The sequence below is a fragment of the Henckelia pumila genome, chromosome 3, assembly GCF_033568475.1.
Source record: "Henckelia pumila isolate YLH828 chromosome 3, ASM3356847v2, whole genome shotgun sequence".
NCBI lineage: Eukaryota > Viridiplantae > Streptophyta > Magnoliopsida > Lamiales > Gesneriaceae > Henckelia > Henckelia pumila.
In genome coordinates this window covers 16,355,227-16,376,662 of record NC_133122.1, presented here as the reverse complement: position 1 = coordinate 16,376,662, position 21,436 = coordinate 16,355,227, and the positions used below count along the sequence as shown (strand labels likewise).

Below are 21,436 nucleotides of genomic sequence, written 5' to 3'. Positions count from 1 at the left end.
TGATAAAACCCAAAACCTCATGAAATTTTCAAATCTTATCATAATTGGCGGGTCTCGGACGAGGTCACGACTCTATATTCATGAGATTAGGGTTGGGTTACCGAACCAAAATATCGACTTTTCGGGATACCGTATCGAAATTTTTTCGATATATATACATTTTTTTGGTATATCGAAATTTTTTTAAGTATCTATACGGTATTAGTATGGATTTTTTCCATACCAAAATTTCAAAATTTCGATATCGATATCGGTACGAATTTTTTTCATACCAATATTTTTTATACGGTATACCGAAAACCCACCCCTACATGAGATGAGTGGATCCAACTCATATTTACAATTTTCGTGGAATGAGTTAGGAATTTGTTTCATAAAATAGATTATTCGTTTGATATAATTTTTTTTATGTAATAATATAATATTATAACCAGTGGTAGGTTGATGACGAGTATTCATACATATTCAATGTAAAAGACCTTGAAAATTCTGAGATTATTAGACTTGTATCTTGACAAATTCAATGTAAAATTTAAAAGAAGAAAATACATATATTTAAGGAAAATACTATTATGCTCGTTTGCACCGTATCTTCCCCTTAACTCTTAATTTTATATATACCGACTTAATTAAAGACTACTCCACAACTTACAAGGAAAAAGTACTACAAATTGGATATGGTAAAAAGCCATCAAATTAGCATCTTGAACATTTATGTGATATACCAAATTACCAATATTCTATAAATGACTTGATTTTTAATTATATATATATATATATATATATATATAAGCCGGCAATCTTGTGAAATTAATGCTTAGTTCTAATGTTTTTTTTTTAATTTCTCATTAATAAAAATAATGACCCCAAATCACGTCCATAAATTCCCCACTCTCCCTCCAACAAAATAGATCCTTAGAAGAATTATTCAATCCAACACGTAGCCTTTCTTCTCCATTAACCTAATATTAATCTCCATGCAGGGCTTTTTATCCCATCCAATGTTGAAGAAAGAATCAAGTCAAACAATATTATTCGTATCCTTAATCCTCACTTCAATCGTGTGTTACAAATTCCTAGTCCCGCTGCAGCCAAGTTATAATCTTTTCAAGGTTGATTTCTTATCCCAGATAATACCCGAAAAAACTTGTGATTATTCTTATGGGAAATGGGTTTGGGATGAAACTCAGCCCCAAAAAAGATACAGTGAAGATTGCCCTTTCTTGGATCCTGGATTCAGATGCCAAACGAGTGGGAGAAAGGATTTGGATTACCAGAAATGGAGATGGCAACCCCGAGATTGCAATCTTCCAAGGTATTTAATTATGCTTTTATATATATATATATATATATATATATATATATATATATTATTCATATATAATTTTTCCGTGATGTTTCTTTTGTGTTTATTATTTCTTGGTTATGAGTTTAAGTATTGGATCAAGAATTTTCATTCAGCTTTAATCATATTAAGAATATGTCAACGATTATATGCATCATATTGTTAAAGTGACCGAAACTATGGCTAGCTATATACTCGATCGGGGGAGATCCTAGCTGTAAATTTGTTTGGTTTTTGCATATATTTTATATATATACATACATTATGTTTTGCTACTTTCATATACAAAAAATCATAATAACAAATCATCCTTTAGATTATTAAAACTCTATTTTTTTGTATCACTAGTTCTCTACCTTATTAACTGAATGTAAGCTCTTAAAACTTAATCTTTTAATCCGTGCTTAAAACTAAAATTTGTTCAGCTGTTCTCTTCTCTTCTCTTAATGGAAGATATGTTTCGAAATTCAGATTTCATTTCTAATTTACACTTCAGTACCCTTTGACATATTCTTTTAGAGTTATTTGCACCAAACACCCCTGTGAAATATTAAAAATGCACAATTCTCCCCTGTGAAATTTTAATAGGCATCTTCAACCCTAACCTTTTAAAAAAGTAGCACACTCGCCCCTTCAGATGAGTGATTGTTGCGCACGCGCCTCTCATGCGAATGGACAAAGATTTTGATATTTTTTTTGCACCAAATACCCTTGTGAAATATTAAAAATGCATATTTAACCCCTGTGAAAATAATTTTTAAATCTATTCAACCCATAATACACAATTTTTTTTAAAATTTAATTATAAAATATTTAGCAAACACTTTTTGTTTTATTAATTTTATTTTTAATTTTAAATTTATTATAATTATATAATTATTTTCTAAAAAATATATTTATTTTATCTTGTTATCAATATTTTATTAAACTTTCTTCTTGTTTCCAACTTTATCATTAAACATCCATTCATAAAAAAATATTTAAATAATTTCAAGTACCAAAATATTGAACTAAACCGATAAGTTTAAACATATTGTTTTTTCGATTTAGGACTATATATTATTGAACCAAAATTTAAATTTTTCGAGAATATGCATTGCACAATTTGTTATAAATAATAAAAAAAATAACATGCTAATATAATTCTAAATCGAAAAAGTAACATTCGTGAACTTATCATTTGGTTCAATATTTTGGTATTTTTAGATATTTAAATCCTTATTTATGAATCACGTTTAATGAAAAAGTTGAAAACACGAAGTGATTTGATAAAATAATGATAACGAGATAAAGTAATAATTTTTTTAGAAATAAATTTATTATAAATTTAAATTAAAAATTAAAATAAATAAAATTAAAAATGTTTGAAAAATATTTTATAATTAGATCTTAATAAATATTGTGTATTATTATTTAATTCAAATTCTGCAATGCATTTTAAAAAAATTAGATTTTGGTTCAAAAATCTATAATCCTAAATTGAAAAGTAATATGCATGAAATTATGATTTTTATTTAATATGCTTGTACTTTTAGGTATTAAATCTCGTTTATGAATGCATTTTTAATTGAGAAGTTGGAAACAAGAAGAAAATTTAATAAAATAATGATAACAAAATAAAATAATAATATTTTTTAGAAAATAATTATACAATCATAATAAATTTAAAATTAAAAATAAAATTAATAAATCGAAAAGTGTTTGCTAAATATTATATAATTAGATTTTAATAAAAAATATGTATTATAGGTTGAATAGATTTAAAAATTATTTTCACAGGGGTCAAATATGCATTTTTAATATTTCACAAGGGTATTTGGTGCAAAAAAAATATCAAAATCTTTGCACAGTCGCATGAGGGGCGCGTGCGCAACAATCGCTCATCTGAAGGGGCGAGTGTGCTAATTTTTTAAAAGGTCAGGGTTGAAGATGCCTATTAAAATTTCACAGGGGAGAAGTGTGCATTTTCAATATTTCACAGGGGTGTTTGGCGCAAATAACTCTATTCTTTTATTCGGATAGTGCGTGTGGATATATATTTTTTATTTCATACCATTGAACCACTTTAGAACATGATGAAAATGTCTTTCTTATAGTGATAATTGATAAATAGATTAATATGGAAAAACTGCAATTTTGGTTCTTTATATTTATCACTTTACGATTTTGGTCTTTTATGTTTTCATATTTCAGTTTTAGTATTGCATGTTTCAATTTTTGGCAATTTCAGTCATTTTGATACGAAAACACTTATGTGACACTATACACGTCAACTCCACATCACCACTTGATTGATGTCACATCAGCGCCACATCAGAAAAGGACTACAATTGCCAAAAAAATAAAGATAGCGGACTAAAACTGAAATATGAAAATATAGAGGGCTAAAATCGCAAAGTGACAAACATACAGGACTAAAAAACAATTTTCTCGTTTAATATTTATAGTAGAGTTTCTTAATTATATGTTTTCTCTAATCGGTAAAGTTTGAGATGAATTTATGTTAAATTATATTTTTTATTTATCAAAATGTTACTCATTTTGTACACATTGGTTTTTTATTTGTTTTTTTTTCACATATGAAAATGTCGCCCACATTTATAAAATTGATGAATATAGCATTTTTGTGACTATTTATTTAAAAAAACCTACATTTTTTTAAATTTATCATTTTTTTATTGTTTTGTTTTTATTAAAAAAAAAAAATTGTATAAGTACATAACGCGAGTAGCAGAGTACCAGTTTTTTTTTAAAATTTTACATTTTAATTTGGGGGAAAATAATTGCATTTCTTATACTTTGATTTACTCTCTCGACCGTCTGTTGAGGATAACCTAATGCATTAATTATCTCAAAATTTCCAATCAAACATATATATCTGCAGATTCGATGCAAATGACTTTCTCCAAAATGGTCGGAACCGTCGGATAGTTTTCGCCGGAGACTCCATCGGAAGAAACCAATGGGAGTCTCTAATATGCATGCTGACACAAGGGGTTTCTAATATATCCACAGTATATGAAGAATTTGGGAGCCCAATAACAAAACATGATGGATTTCTCTCAATCAAATTCCAAGAATACAATCTCACTGTACAATACTACAGATTGCCTTTCCTGGTAATGATCGGCAGGCCACCTAAGAATGCCTCCAAAGAAGTCCGGGGAGTGATTCGCGTCGACAAATTGCACTGGTTTTCCGAGAAATGGGTCGACGCCGATGTTCTTGTATTCAATGCTGGTCATTGGTGGAATCAAGATAAAACAGTAAACTCGTACGATACAACCAAACCCAAGATTTTGCACTTCATAGGTGTAAATGAATCGAATCGAAAATATCACCTAATTTTCACATTTAAGCTCGAGCTCAAAAGTTTTCAACTCACTCAAGACCTCTAAACCTGGCTTCGTCTCTTTTGGTGCAAACTTAACCGCTGAGTTTTAATAATAAAATAAAAAAAACCAATAATAATTTGAGCTCGTGAACTTGGATTTTCAATTATGAAGAATACATATAAACACTTTTGGGCTCGAGTCGAATTCGGTAAACTCAAATACAAATAGAATGATATTTAAGTCAAACTGCATTCAACCATATGAACTTGTAAACCCCAAATTCTTGTTCAAAATGTGTGTTCCGATTAGTGTTTCCTATTAATTTCTTTGTTCCTTATCAGGGGGATCTATTTCCAGGAAGGGGAGTATGTTAACATGACCATGGACGTGATGGAAGCTTTTCGGAGATCCATCAACACATTGAAACTATGGGTGCTGCAGAATTTAGAGCCAGAAAAGAGTTATGTATTCTTACGCAGCTATTCACCAGTACATTACAGGTAAACTGCCGAAACATTTCGTCGTACTAAATCTTCTATTATACATCTAGAAGGTCTTTTCGTTCATACATCTAAGGGGCAAATATCCACCTTGGCAATAAACTATAAGAACTTGAATATGACAAGTCAAATTGCAGGGGCGGAGAATGGAACAAAGGTGGATATTGCAACACAAGTACAAAGCCAGAAACAGACTACACAAAGCTGGAACCCGAGCCATTGAACAATATATTTACATACGAGGTAGTGAAACAGATGAAAAGTGCAAAAAGAAGGGCCAGTTTATTGAACATCACATATTTGACAGAATTCAGAAAAGATGGACACCCGTCTAGTAATCGTGAACCAGGTACGCCAGAAAATGCTCCACAAGATTGCAGTCATTGGTGCCTACCAGGAGTGCCGGACACATGGAATGAGCTTCTATATGCTGAGCTGATGAAGATGGGATTTAGAACAAGGCCAATTACATGAAAAAGACTACTTGGCGCAGTATGTAAGGCATGTTGAATATGGTTATTCCTCGGAAGTCTCATTGAGGCTTGCCTCCTCCGTTTCCTTCACTTTCTCCACCTTCCTCAAGAGGTCTAGCCTGTCATGTCCATATGTGGAAGGTATCTGCCAGGGAACGAATAAAATATTTTTCTCAGGTTGGGATTCTATGCTCTAATTGAAAGAAACTACCAGAGGGTTCAATTATACATACCAATGCTGGTGCGTATCTTTGAATTGCAGCCAACATGGCAGCATGACCAACTGCTGTCACCTGTAGTATATATGCATCAGCACCAGCTCATTTGACATCAAGTTCCAGGAGAAGAAAGCAAAAGTTTTGTATCTATGACATTGTAAACCATTTACAGAACATGAAATAATTTTCATTTTGACTTGGTAAGTTCCAAAACAAACATATTGCAATCACGTAAACAACTGCCTTAATCCCTTCACCAATCGATTTATCTTTACCTCATGCAGCCTATAAAAGGGTAAAACTCAGTTGGCCATTACAGGCTTATCCTAGGCGCGCGCGCGCGCGCACAGACAAACAAAAAAGGAAAGCAATAAAAATAGCTAAATCACTCTTTTAACGGAATAGAAACAGAAGAATTTCCTTCCTAATTCATGTGCATAATATCACTATAATAGACTGAGGAAGAATCACTTCCAGGAAGAGATATCCTTACGCGAATATTACTTGGGGATTGAGCAAGAGGACCTACTGCAAAGAAATTTATGTTATAGGAGATCATGAATGTCTCCACAAGGCATGTGATGGGATACCCCAGCCCTACCCAACAGGGAGAGCATGTGGTTTGGTGCTACCTGAGGTGTAACTCTTAAAATCTTCACCGGCTGGACTTTAATTGAGCATAGCCCAAGAAATGTTTCAGGAATTGGTAATGATTAAAATGCACTGCAAGGTGCATCACACTAGTCATGACATGACTAAGATCAGGTACTGTGATTTATAGTTGTGCAAGTAGTCAACCTAAATACTGAAGGTAGCACAGAGGCTTTCAGGTATTCTATTTGAAAATACAATCCAATTAATACCTATGCTTAGATTTTCTGTGTTTTTTTTTAAAAAAATTAAATAGTAGAGATAACCTTTGTGTGCCCAGTGAATGGTCAATCATACATTTAACTAACTCAAGCAATTATGCTCATGTGATTACAAATATAAGAGAACAAACACAGCAAATAGACTGATACTGTATGTAGAGTATTACTGACGAACTAGATTCACCGGATAAAGCCCCAACCTTACTCGACCAAAACAAGACAAGCATGACCCATGGCAGGAGGCATCATTCAACAAAAAGTCTTCCTTGCTTACCGGGAGGAGCATGAGAAAGCCAATTGGAACCACTGATGCCAAATCAGTCAATGTCCTTCGGAGTGCCTGCTTTTCTTTTTCTGCTAATTCATCCCCTATGAGACCCCGCCTAAGCAGGTCCATGGCAGCAGCAACATCAACAGCTAGAAGCTGAGTGCCTTGCAGAACATCCTGTTTATGAACAACAAACTTTTTTAGACTTAAATAACATGCATAGGGCCGAACATATGCACTCAACATACATCTCCTAACGTGTTTTGTCAATACTTAACAGTGATGTACAATATTATGTGCAATGCATGAGTATTGAGAAACTTGAGAATACATCATTACGATTTGTGACCTTTTTTAGTATTGAGAGGGTACTTTTGTGGACTTTCAGTAGAACATCATTAGAAATTTCACCAATACATCATTAGTATGGGAAGTTTAAGTAATACCATATCAGCTCACAACTATAACAAGCAAGGTAGGTAACGAGGGTGCTTTTGTGGACTTTTTTTAGGAGAAGACAAAAAGGAAGCCTGTAGGCAAACCAAATGACTTATTAAGTCTATCAGTCAAATCTACAGGAAGAAGATATCATTACCGTGCTTGTTTCTTTCAACTTATCCAGTGATTTATCAATAATACTGTCTTTCTTCTGAACCTGATCCAATCTAGCACCTCTAGAATCATTATTGTGTCTGAATGTGCCATCTTTCACCCGTGTTTCCTCCTGGATAAATGCAATTAATCGATTTCATCAACCAACCAGGAACCTAAATGCTTGCCGATAAGAAAACAACATCTTGACTACACACTGGAAGAGATGATAAATGACGACATCGGATCATATCATATCAGATGCTTGGTACAGGGCCTTTGGGCCACTCATTCAAGACCAAAAGATGTAGGTCATTAGAATAGAGTTCATCACCAAACATTTATAATCTGCACACGCACTAAGAAAACACGGTTTGTGAACAGGATTTTTTTTCCCTTTCTTGAATGGCCATAGCCCTTCATTTGGGTGAAATCTGTGTGATTTTTCATTTAAAAAGAAGTATAAATTAGAAACAGTGAACCATTCAAAAAACATACCCAATGACTTCTGATTTGGGGAAAGATGGCATGTTTTCCATCAAGTAGCAGTAGGTAATAAAAAAGATTCATTCTACCTAGTATTTGACAAGTTTGGAAGGCTGTTCAGACTGCTTCAAGCAGAGGTCTGCCAAGATCATAGTGCATATGCTCTTTCACACAACCAAATTTTTCGTCCTGTTTTTTTTTTTACTTTTTATTTTAAGTTAAGTAGGCACTAAAGTAGCATATCTCATACCACTCAGATCAGCCAGTCACAAGGTGAAACCACAGCTTCGATAAGAAATTCAATAAGTGAACTGCAAGGCATCGAAATGTAAATACCCTCTATTATTTTAAGGTTAGAAAAACCTAACTAATATATTTAATACCAACTAAAATCTAAAACTTTAATTCTCAGTAATGATTGCCCCAAAAGTTGGAGAGAACAAGCACCTATTGTTATAAAAGTGACATTACGTAGCATCAAGATTTAAAATAAGGAAATGTTTCAGGCAGAACATAGAATACAACCACTAGAAATAGCCTATCATGCTCAATATTTATCCTGGCTGGAAAATCAATGCGTACCTCCTCATATACACATCGATCGGTGCTTTCTTGAACTCGTTTCTCAAGTTCCATCAATTCACTCCGTAATAGTTCAAAGCGCTGAATTTCTTTGGATTCTGAGTTCACTGTTTCATTACTTGCAGTATCTTGTTCAAAGTACTCATCAATCTGCAAAGCGACCAAACAAGAAATATGAGACAACACAAACAAACCAGTTTCTTCAGAGCAGCATAAGTCAGTTATTAATTCCATCGCCATAAGTAGGCCAGTGATACATCGCCAAATGATAGTCCATAATTCTTAAAGGACAAGTAACCGCTTTGCAACCCCTGATTTTGACAGAATAAGATGCTTCTAAAATACGTGAATTTCTTTTGGGGAATGTTCTGGAGCCCAGTACATGCAAAGCAGTAAATAGTTACATATCAAACAAAAACATAAACAATTTTCACACGAAGATCCCAAGGTTAAACCTAGTCCTGGAACACAACATGATGGACATAGTGTATGTAAAATAAAAGAATATGCCATTCAGGCATTAAATTATTTATGTTAAACCAGCTGTCAGGGTCCAACAAAAGATCAAGTGAAATCTACAAGTTCAGAAGTTTAATCTATGCACCGCCGACAAAATTTATAGTTGACTGGTGAACTGCAGCACCCAGCAGGGTAAATAACAGACATAAAAAGTTTAAAATAAGTAGTCAACGTTGAAAAAGATCTGGGAGCCATGTAAAATCAAATGCAGATTAGATAAACATAATGATTAGTTGCAGAATCCATGCCAGACATACACTTTCATCAGCAGATGAGGAGTTTGCATCAGAGGAATTGGCTGGGCTTCCGACAATGTAACTCCACAATCCATATGAACTGCCAAGGCAGAAAAAGAAAGATACTAACACAAAATCCAGCAAGTTTACATAAATACAAAAAAGAAAATGAAAGATGGGAAAAAATAAGAGAAAGGTTATCTGAGAAGTTTCACACCTTCTGTTCCTATCAATGTCTACATTAGAATTATTTCCTTTTCCTCTGGAATACTGCCTCTTCCCATCAGTTGAAGTTTCAGAGCTACAGGCATCATCACTCTAGTAGATCGAAACAGAAGAATGGAAATTTACAAATCAAATTAAAGGACTGATCCAAACATGCCAAGGACAATAAATTCACATGAACTGAGACCGGATGCTTTGAGATATAGCTCACGAGTCACGAACACAGATGATATCCCTATTAATTGACTAATGTGAAAATCAGTTCAATCTACTATGTACTGAATATTTTCTTGGCTCTTCTACATTGATAGCTTTATAATGCCAAAATTACATTTGTGATTCTCAACACCATAATATGCTTGAAATGTCATCAATCATCATTCATAGACCAGCCATTTAATCAAAAGAAGGAATATCCCAACTTTAGGATTTGCCTCTATCCCAAAGCTTTTGTTCCAAAACCAAAATCCTTGAAATAAGCAAAAAATAAACCATCTGAACCAAATTGCACGATCCATTCTTGGGCCAAACAGACCATGTGGCACAGAGGAAGCTTTTATAGCCGTATTTAAAAAAAATGGTGGTCCGACACCCATAGAGGACTTCATCATATACCTGCTGAAGAGAAGCTGCCTTGGCTCTAAAAGATGCCTCGAGAAATTCAGCCTCTTTCTTCAGTCTCCGAATCCTTTCCAGGTCTGAACAAGCAGCTTTCAAATGCTCCTTTCCAGAACTAGAGCTTGACACATGCAACTCCTGGAGTAATTCTTCAAGCCGTAAAAGAGCTCCATCAACGCTCTCCAATGCCTAGGAGAAAATCCAAACGTCAGTGCATAATCGCAATTACATATATAGTTTGAGCCTAAAATGTAGAAATGATATGGCTCAGACACGTAAATCAATAAACTATACACATCAGGGAAGCAAATAACTACAATAACATAAAATTATCATAAGCAGCAGTTTCCAACATGTCACAGTTCTTCTAATTCAAATTAATGCAAATTTTTAAAACAGGCAGAAAAAGATATATAGGATTCAGTAAAGCACAAGCCGTGAGACGAGCAACAATGGGCAAAAGAAGTTAAAATCCACTCCATTGGTGGACCCCTTCACTAACTCACTCGGTAGTGCAAACGGAATGTCTGATGTAATTGCAATATTTCCTCTACAACATATTAAAATTTTAATTGTCGAGAATTCACTTCAGACCACAAGGAGACAAAAAAGTCTAATCTTCGCAGTTTATATCAAAGCAAAAATAAAAATTTAAAGAGCGTAACAAGCACAATAGCAAACTACCTTATAAAACGATTCAGACTCCTTATCAACCGGTGAATGCTCACGCTCAACAATTCTGCACACAAATTCCAACAATTTAACAAAATGTTTTTTTCTTCAAACTACTGATTCATAAAGCATGCCTGCTTTTGGAGTAAGAAAATATAAGTTGACAAATGCAACCAATTTAATCTATAATCGAATAAATTTGATTCGGACTCCACCATAACAACTATTTGAATAAGTATATAACCACTCAAGACATTGAAGTTGTGAGTTTGTCCTCAAATTGTACTAATAACAAATACGTAAATCGATCAAAACTTCCTATGGGGTTGTTGACAATCATATATAAGAGACAATAACAAAATTTTAAAAAGAAAATGTCATAATGCACAAAACTTCTACTTATGAAAGTGTTTTATTTTTTAGTAGCAACCAAAGTATGGGTTTAATTAAGCCAAAAAGATCCATATGATCTATTCGTCCATCAAAGAATGACACCATCAAGCCAATAAACTTATTGCTCCAGCTACAGATATCGTGAGGGACCTCTGTATATAAGCATGGCCATCACAATGTCTTTCCAAAAAGTTATCTTTCTTCATATGTTTAGCAGTTTCTGAGAGCAATCTCTCGAACATACCGTCTTACAAAAGAGCAATATAAAAACTGTGGCCATTCAGAGAGAGAGAGAGAGAGAGAGAGAGAGAGAGAGAGAGAGGCGGGGGGGGGGTGCGTATCCCAGGATTTCTTTCCCTCCATAAACTTACTTATGTATTCCCAACTCTTCCATGCATGCTTTTAACTTCTTGTGCCTGAGAGAACGAACAAATGTGACATTATCTGTTCAAAGCATTGATTGGAAATTCCATATAATCAACTGGAAAGGTAATAAAATTGGATACCCTTTGGAGAGAAATCTCGTCGCCTTAACGTTAGATGGATTCTCCAACCATTTACTGTACTTAATAAAGCTCTGAATCCAGTGAGAGCATACATCTAATACTACGGGAATAGCTTCAGTATTTGGTGGACCGTCTTTATGTTTGTGTCCGTAGGAGGGTTTGGAGGTACTACTGCTACCAGGATAAAAAGGAAGCCAGTCCAGCTCTTCACACACAACCTGTCACAAAAGACTCTCTTAAGTTGTATGAATCATTCAACTTATCATCCCTCTGATTTATTATGCATGCTAACCTCCACATACAGTTGATAAGAACTTATTGCTGACAGCTGAGGATAGTATAAAACACTGCCACCAATGAGATATCTGTTTCGAGAAGGGGTAAGGTAAAGAAACGTGAAATCATGAATCAACATTTTAAGTGAAAGGGATTTCTTCAGCACACCGTATTAATCCTTCGATAGGTTCATCCATGTTTTTGAAACCATTAGCAAATAGAAATGACTGTGTGCTTCTTCCTAATGCAATGAAGAACCCAAATACGGCCAAATCTCTCTCCAAAACCTGCAATACGACAGAAATAAAGGTTCAAGATACCAGAATGGAATAGTGAAACATATTTTTCAAAGGAAAAAAAAAAAAGAAAAAAAAAAAGAAAAAAGAGAGTTTCCAAATCCCCTTAAAACCTTTCTAAGAACAGGCATAACGCTACTCCATTAACTTGTGAATGTAAATTGTAATTATGAGATTCACATTGTTAGTCATTCCACAGCCTCATAATTTTGTCATCATGCACACCTCAAAATATGGGCCTGCCCTGCCACTAAAATAAGTGGATTGGGTTGTCAATTTCCTAAGCCTCCGAAATGGTAGGCCATGCCCTAATGGCGGGTTGCGGTGGGTCGGGACAGCTGCCTAATATCAGTGGGTTGGATTGGGTTGGTAATTTCTCAACACGTTAAAAAGTGGTCCACCCCGCTAGCCCGTTTTGACTTGTCTATAACCAATGAAAGTAATTATGAGACTCAATATTCTGTCTTAATCTCCATGGTGTCGTTGTACTGCTGGATGCTTCATCACAGAAACCATATTCTAATTGAGAACTTGCGCAAATAGCCAACATTTTATATAAAGCCTTAATGAATTCTCAACGTTATTTGATGCTTTTGGAACTAGTCATAGGCCCTTTATACATAAGGATGTAAACAACTGAATCAACCATAATATAAAAAAAAACTAAGGCTCAAATCGGCACGGATTATATATATTCGAGCTCAAGCTCGTTTCGAAGTTAGAATGCTTTAAAATTTTTGGATCGACTTCAGCTCGAGCTCGAAAGATTTGAACACGCTCGCGAGTTATTCGTAAAATTTCTCGAAAATAAATACTCGAAAGGTTCGGAACATATTTATGCAACATATAACTATGTTATATTAATAAAATTTTAAAACTCGCAAGCAAATCGAACATAATTATTTAGGCTTGAGTTCACCTCTAAAAAAAATCGAATATGTTCGAGTTCGATTGAATTTAATAATTTCGATTATGAATCAAATATACTCAGAAATCTCGCGAGCCAGTTCGATTCGTTTGCATCTAGTTTATACTATTTGGAAAGAGAAAGGCCGAAAAAAGTTGCAGCAATAAAAAAACATTGTGAATTGCACTTACATAACAAGGAGCAGGCAGTCAAAAATATTTTCCCTCAAAGTTCTAAAAACCTAGGATATGACGTATGTTCAGATACCAAAAAGTTTTGTTCAAGCGAGGCATCAGATTCTCTTAAAATAAACTTCAGCCATTTTAAACATTATCGAAATTTAAGGAATATAAAATAGGCTGACCTCAATACTTTCGCAGGTAGTGAGTCTGGACCAAATTCTCTCCCGATCTATAGCTCGCTGCAGCTGCTTTTGTACTAGACCCACCCAAAATATGATCTCTTCAGCATCAAACTCATTTTTCGTCCTACAAGATGCAGCTCGAGGACCAAAATGAAGAAGAAATTCTCTATGCAGGCCAATTTCCTTGATTGAATAATAAGCTTGACGAACAGGGACAAATTCAACCAACATGTCCATCAATCTACCACTTATGTCAGGAATAACGGAAAAGAATTGAGCACAAGAAACCTTTGTTGGTCCAAGTTTTGCAATTGCTGCAATGCAACTAAGTGCAAGCATGAGAAGGGATATGTCACTTGAATTGCCTGAATTTGAGGATAAGTCTTTCCCGTACCTGAAAAGGAGTTGAAAACTTATAAACCCTTTCCACTGTTCTCATATAGATACCTATAGGTGTTCATAGATATAAAAACACTTACACTGCAGTAGCAGGAGCAAAGCGCTTATCCTTTTCAAAATAACCAACAAAACTGGTCACCACAAGTGGTACTTGCTCTGACCAAAACCAGTCAAATGCTGCAGCTTGTTTGGCTAAGAACTTCTCTCTAATTGCATTCTCTAAAGGAGCAGATTGACGAGATAAGCTACATTATACCCATAATATAAACATTAGAATATCTTTATAAATATATAAAAGTTACAGAGAACAGAAAACTCACTTGAAATCTGGTGAATTGCAGGAAAAAATCTTTAGAAATAACAAGATAAAGCCAAACAAATCAATTTTATCACCAAGCATGCACAAAAATTTCACTAATATTGTGCAATACACAAGGTCAACTGCAACAAGCAAGGGATCAATGGTATCTCAAACAAAGAAAACTGAAAAAGTATTCAAAAAAGCGAATTTATAAGATTCTGAACTATAGAAGAACACATAAGAAATTCACCTCTTTGCTAGTATTTTCATTATATAATTGATTTATCATCCACACGGATCAAAGGCTGTGTGGTTGTAAACAGAACGGACCTTTACTGAGACCACGTCAACACCACCAACATTTTTTGAGATATACCACCAGTACTCAAAAGCGAGCAATCCACAATCCAAAAGTTACGATCACTTAAAAAATAATTTTATCCTGGAAGTTGTAGAAAGGCCCTAGAGAAGAGATGTACGGCACTACGGCTGAATTAAACATACATTAGTCTAGAAGCCCATGCATTCTTTTGCACTTGCATAGGTACATTAGTCTAGAGCCTATGCATTTTTTTGCACTTGCATAGGCATAAGCTAAAATAATAGTTGTGTCTTACCTTTTCTCTCGGCACAAATCCATACAAATGTAGAGTCGTATAAGAAAGTTGAGCAGTTACCTAGCAAATACATACAGTGGAAGCAGAGGCGATACAAAAGAATGAGAGAATTTTTTTAAAGGCATGCAGGCCTTCTCATGTAACACGCTCTGTTTGTCATCACCAATTCACTACCAATCAACACTATTACAACTCGTGTCACAACATTTGATTTTTCAAAAACTTCTATCATACAGTTTTTATGGGCAAGTAATCCTATTTTTTGCATTTTAGAACCAGTTAAATGGAATCCAACTGCCTTATTGTTCTCTTTTAAAATGGTGACCTCTCAAGAGCAGATTCTACAGAAGTCAAAGAAGTGGAATCTCGTGTTCCTTGACATCTACTGGTGTCTCTAGATTCAAGAAAAAGAAGTATCATTTGCAAACTCAACATCCACATCTGGTAATATGATCCAAGACTCTACTCCGGCTTTGGTGTTTTAACTGCTATTTAAATACAGCTTCAATGAGCAACATGAATTATCTATTAAATCACATAAAAGACTATTCCTTAACTTCATTATTTCTTGTTTTCCATCCTCTTATCTCCTCCATGCCCTTTAGCAATGTAACACCACAAGGAATGTCAGACACCGCAAATGTTTGCTTATCAATAGAAAAATATAGTCAAATAAGAGACGCGTAGAACGTTGTACCATGTGAAACATAAAAAATTGTGAGGTCAAATAGCATATGCTTGGCTGTCAAAGCACATTGACGGACAAAATAACAATTCCCCCCAAAGCAACAATTCCACAAGCCAAAAGTAACCCAGCAAAAGAAGAAAATTGAAAACAAGAAAAGATGGTCAAAATGAATCAACTCTTTTCTCTTTTTTTTTTTCTTTTTTACCTCAATAGAAGAAATAACAAATACGCCAGCTCTTTTATAAATTCAGTATTTCTTTCTTTTTGTAACCCCAAATCAGATTGTTTCCATAAGATTAACATGAAATATCTTCAACAAATGAACAAAAAGATTCTTTTCATCACTGACTATTCAAAAATTATTTGCCTAATCACCAAAACAGGAAGTCCTAAATTAATTGTTATTATCACTAATGGGGTCAGAGTCGTCATACACAGATCCAGCCCACTAACGGCAGGTCAAGGAAATTTAAGGATAACGGATAGAGAACCTAGCTACTTGATCAGATTGGAATCTAGCTTGTTTGGTTTAATTTTTTGGTTTACTACTTTTCAAATAAGGGCATCAGTCATGATCCCATATGCATAAGCATGAGATAAATTATAGGATAAGGAGTCTTTACTCTAGGGAATTTAAGTTATCAAATCAGCCCAAAACTTGCATATGTACGGAATGGATTTTGATTAATAAAAAACTATAATTTTCTTCATAAGTAAATGTTAAAAATCAAACTGTTCTCTTTCACGAGTCTGGAATCGTCTAAGAGGTTAAGAGATTCTCTTCAACAAACCTCAATTCACAACCACAAACACAGGTAGAAAGGACACAAATCACTCAAGGTAGGAAACATTCGTCAGATCAATGATTTCCCAGTAAACCGTCTCTAACATGATCCATAACTTGGGAACATAACAATAAGCTACCGGGTCAATCAGTGTTAGCCCAGGACAAAGATTCTAAAACAAGTAAATAAAGGCTGATAAATAGCCCGAAGCCTTTATCATCTGGTTAAAGCAATGCCAATGGTCTCTATGGTAAAATGAGCATGTACCTTCTTTGGACAAAAACATTGATATCTCTGTCTCTGCCATCTCCTCGAGATGAAATCTCATTAGCTGCACGCAGAAGTGAATACACAGATGCCTGAAGAAAGCTATAAATCATTAGCCAACCTAAACATAAATTAACACCAGAAAAAGAATAACAAACTGAATTCCTGACAAACTTTCAGATCCAATTACAACTCCTTAATAATGACACATGTGTCAAACAGATATGTAACACATCATCCACAAAATTCCAAAGCATGAATGCAAGGTCCATTTCTCACACTTGTTTTGGATAACTGCCAGAGGATAAGCGCCCACTACATTGATGTCATATATGTACTTTTAGAATGTTAGAAACAATCCAAATGCAATAGATAATCATATACAGTGTATGTCATAATGAAGCCAGAAAATAGTACCAGTGAGCAAAGAATAAGAAGATTTTACTCGACTTTCACATAAATGTATTTACCCTCTCAAAATAATCTAATGAGCAAGAAAACCTTTCATTTCTCAATTTCTACGTAGGCAATGGATCTTGAGAAACAGACCGGTAAATTTTCCATAGTAACCATTAGAAAAGTGCTCCAATAGCAGTAGTTGAATTCCTCGTTGTGCAAATATCACGAGAAACAGACTGGCAAGTTTCCCATAGTAACTATTAGAAAAGTGCTCCAATAGCAATAATTGAATTATTCGTTGTGCAGCAAATGAGAATACACAATTTTATCATGAAAACTTGAGTAATTCTACTCAATTCATCTTCTGGCATTTTAATGGATAAATTTCAAAACTTGGGTGATTCTTAAGGGAGGCATATATACTCATTCAAAGAAAGTATGACACACGCAAATACAAAGTGCAACTCCCAAAGGAAATGTGAATTTTACAGTGGAACAGTAAATTTCAAGCCTCGTTACATTGTAACGAGTCTACTCAAAAGAAAAAAAAAAGCTAAAGGAAACTCAAGAATGTATTATTTAACTGCTATTTACCACCTCTTGAGAGTTGATATTGTGAATGTTTTAGATGGTAACCAGTTAAATCACCTAAATCCATGATTCAACAACGAACAAGTCGTACATATTCCTTCGATTCATAACCCTATGAATATCAAAAGTTAGTTAACATGGACTCTTCAATGCTATTATTGATACAAAATTAAAACACTAGGTAAATGAAGAGGTATAAGCTCAAGAAAAGCTAAGACGTTGATTGTTTGTGTAGACCTTAGTCAATTGTTTCCTGTTGATCCTGTTCACAAAGTCAAAACAATCATGTCCTTGCAGATAATAACATTCGTTAGGGGCGCAGAACCAGTGAACTTGAATAAAAGTTCATGCAGATTATGGGTTAGCACATCATGGTGAATGTTACGGGACAAATACTTATAAGCCATGTATTGATAATAGAAGCCCAACAATACAAGCCCAACAAGATAGGGTAGTTTGTTATGCATGTACCCATAAAAAGGAGGATGAGAGATGTATTGAGGCAGAATGTTGGTTGTTACGTGAGTCTAGCATTGCTAGGGCAAGAGGGATCTTCTTCCCTCTTGAGTGGAGTAGTAGGAGTCTCATTGCTCTTTGTTCCTTTCTTATTCTGCAAGTTTACTGGATTTAATATTATTGTTATTGTCGATATTGCTGAGATTCATCTTCATTATACCGTGTATTTTCAAGATAGAACTCTTGGGGTTCTATCAATTGGTCCGACCTGCCAAGCCAGCTGAGGGACTTCCATGGCTTCATCATGCTCTGATACTATGTTCGAGAAGGGGTTACTTTCTCGGGAAGAAACACATTGGGTTACCCAAACCAAATTACAATCCAGATTACAATCTTTGGATGGACGGATTAGTGTTTTAACTACTGCAATTCAAGGATTGGCTGATGCTGTGAGGAATAACGTCAAAAAGGATGAGGGTGCTTGGGTGGTAGATGTGAAAGGGAATTGGATAGATCAGGATCGATCGAGATGGGAGAGAGATCAGAAAACTCAAGTTCGACCATGTACCATTGACGAGAACCTGGAATTTGTTCAACAAATGCTGCGGAAAGTCAAGCAGCTGTCCGAGGTGAAGGGTAGTAGTCATCCTCTCCTTGATGAGAGGAGTTCCCCAGACGAGATCTCGAACCACACATTGCAACTCATCGCTGAGAAGCCAAACTTGGTCGCAAAATCCATGGTTCTGACAACAAAAATGCAAGTGCCTCAGAAATATACTATAAGACGAGCTGCAACTCGCCAAAACACCTTCGACATCGGGGGCGACGGTGCGGATAGTATAGAGCTAGAAAAAGATGGAACAGGGGAAGCCGAACTCCAGTTGTATAAGAACCATATTTCTGGAAGATTGAAGTCTCCGGACCTATGGGGGAGAGATTTGATAGGCTGGGTCTCTCAAGATACACGAAGCGGCCAGATCGATGTTGACATCTCTCCTCTGCGGTGTATCGCGGCACTAAGGGGGCTGCCGATCTGGAGGTATGATCCATGGGTTGACGACACTAAGATGGGCTGTCTGATTATGACAGCCCAAATTGTTAATTGGAAGGAATTGGGCTCAAGTTGGCCCATTCACAAGCATGTTAGGTATAAAGAGTGGGCCCAAATAATTAACAGTGTGAAAGAATCTAATTTCCATTCGTGCTTTTGCGTTTTCATTATTTATGAACACACGACCCGAGACGGGGAGGGCACCACTATCAGTGAATTTGCACCACAGCCCAGAGAAATAAGCTACTCTAATTAAGCATGATCTCATTTATTTTTCCTTTTCCCACACTAGTAAAAGATTCCTTGGTTTCCTCATGACACAGCAGTTCACAAACTACCATTAGGTATTTAATCATTTGATTTAAGATCAGTCCAAAATGCATCCCAGCAACTATGCATTTCATTAAAGAAAATGGAATAGTATTGAATGATGGTATGCCAAGAATCCAAGATAGCTAGCTGCCTAACTGCCTGACTACAGTTTCACTGGGCTAAAAGAAGTGTCTCAGTTAGAGTTAGCAATGCTTTTTAGATAAGCCAGTTAAGGAAAGCACAAAAATTGTCAAAAAGGAACAAGTAATGTCTTAGAATCTGGATTTATTGTTGCCTAGAACTCTAACGGTTATGTTTTCTATCATATAAAATATATATGTGCCCAATTTACAGAAAATTGATCATCTTTTTTGAATTCTCTATCATACCCTTTTATATTGTTATGCCAGCACGGCAAGTGATGAAACAGTTCAAACAGCAAATGTACGCAAAGTGCACCCCCAGTAAACTTTATTTAACCAACTCAACAAACTCACCATGCCATTAATAAAATAAACTTATTTTGAACCACATTTCGATCAAGAGTGTCCTACTTCAGTGAATGAATGCCAGTAAAGTACAACTTCCAATGAAGAACATACTAAAGAGTTTCAAAAACCAGTCAGAGTAGAAATGTGGTATTCGGTATTCCATGCTCCACACAACTATCATACAAAAAAAGGAGGCTTCATAAACCAACTTAATAAGTTCCGATTACATTTCGCACAAACCTGATAAGACAGAACCTTAGCCCAAGCATTTTTGTCTACACCAAGCCAAGTAGCTGAGAACCAAGATATCTTTGATAAAGAGCTTTGTTCTTTGATAGCAAGTTCAAATATCCTTGCAGAATCATGTAATAACTGAACAAGGCCAGTGTTGTGGTCTTCATCCTGCAAGGACTGATTCAGTTTATATCTCATTTCCTCAACATTATCGCTGGTTCTCGCTTGGGAACTTCCATTCACAGTCACACCATCATCAGCAGAAGCAAAAGGCAGAAGACAATCAATCCTTCTTAATTTATGAATGATACTAGAATGTTTTCTAAAATCTGGGAATTTGCAGCTAGGACTGAATTTGCTACTATCCACATGTAAAATCCTTTTGTGATGTTTCTTCCTCGTGTAACAACGATTAATTATAAGGTGATCCAATCTGGAGATTTTTCCATTGAAGTAATAAGCTCTAATGGGTTTGACTGAAGACCATGAATTTGAGCAGCTGCAAATGCCAAACAAGAAGATTGAGCCACAACCACAACTGCAAAAACAAAACAAAAAAAACAAAAAAAAAACTGATCCGGAACTTCTATTACTAGTAAGGCAAGCCTGTATTTAGTAAAGCAAGTAGTTTGATATGAACCAACGACACTGCCTCTTTGATTTCTTAGCACTAGACATATTATTTCCATCACCAGAAGATTTGATCTTCATAAAATCGACACAGAAGTAACCTCCACAGTGAGAAATCAACTACGGAAAACCAACTTACAGAAACCACGTTCTAATCCAAACTGCATAAAGCCTTGCCACAATTGAAAATTTCTGCAGATAAATCATAAAAAAAAATGCAAACAAAAAATTAAGAAACGACCTGGAAGAGACAAGATTCTGGTGGTGCGCGTTGATTGACATCGAACGTATTGGAATTCAACTTTTTCAGCTCAAAAAACGGATACGTAATGGCTGGACTGAAATAGAAATGGTGGGAAAAAATATGGGCAAATGGCGAGAAATTGAGGTCGAGGATGATGACGCAGCGGGAGCGGTATCTATCATGTAATATATACGTGGGAAGCCATTCGATCACATGATATCTTGGGTTGGTGAACTGGAATACGTCTTTCGGGCCAGCCAGAATATGACCCATTAAAAGGCTCATCTCA

The 21,436-nt window shown here is 35.2% G+C and overlaps 2 protein-coding genes across 2 annotated transcripts; one reads left to right on the top strand and one right to left on the bottom strand.

Moving 5' to 3' along the window:
• The first annotated feature begins 993 nt into the window (after positions 1-993).
• Positions 994-5,654, top strand: LOC140887005 (protein trichome birefringence-like 8). Its single transcript, XM_073293992.1, has 4 exons — positions 994-1,315; positions 4,230-4,619; positions 5,022-5,180; positions 5,318-5,654. The coding sequence occupies exons 1-4, from the start codon at positions 1,002-1,004 to the stop codon at positions 5,652-5,654; spliced, it is 1,200 nt and encodes a 399-aa protein (XP_073150093.1). The 5' UTR covers positions 994-1,001.
• On the bottom strand, positions 5,555-21,343 carry LOC140887004 (uncharacterized). Its single transcript, XM_073293991.1, has 18 exons — positions 21,145-21,343; positions 20,280-20,772; positions 16,740-16,831; positions 14,162-14,326; positions 13,683-14,076; positions 12,284-12,402; positions 12,132-12,204; positions 11,840-12,057; positions 11,705-11,749; positions 10,953-11,007; positions 10,266-10,457; positions 9,643-9,743; positions 9,447-9,525; positions 8,671-8,820; positions 7,607-7,735; positions 7,018-7,188; positions 5,887-5,946; positions 5,555-5,798 (listed from the first exon to the last, which is right to left on the bottom strand). The coding sequence occupies exons 1-18, from the start codon at positions 21,183-21,185 to the stop codon at positions 5,697-5,699; spliced, it is 2,679 nt and encodes an 892-aa protein (XP_073150092.1). The 5' UTR covers positions 21,186-21,343; the 3' UTR covers positions 5,555-5,696.
• Positions 21,344-21,436: the final 93 nt, after the last annotated feature.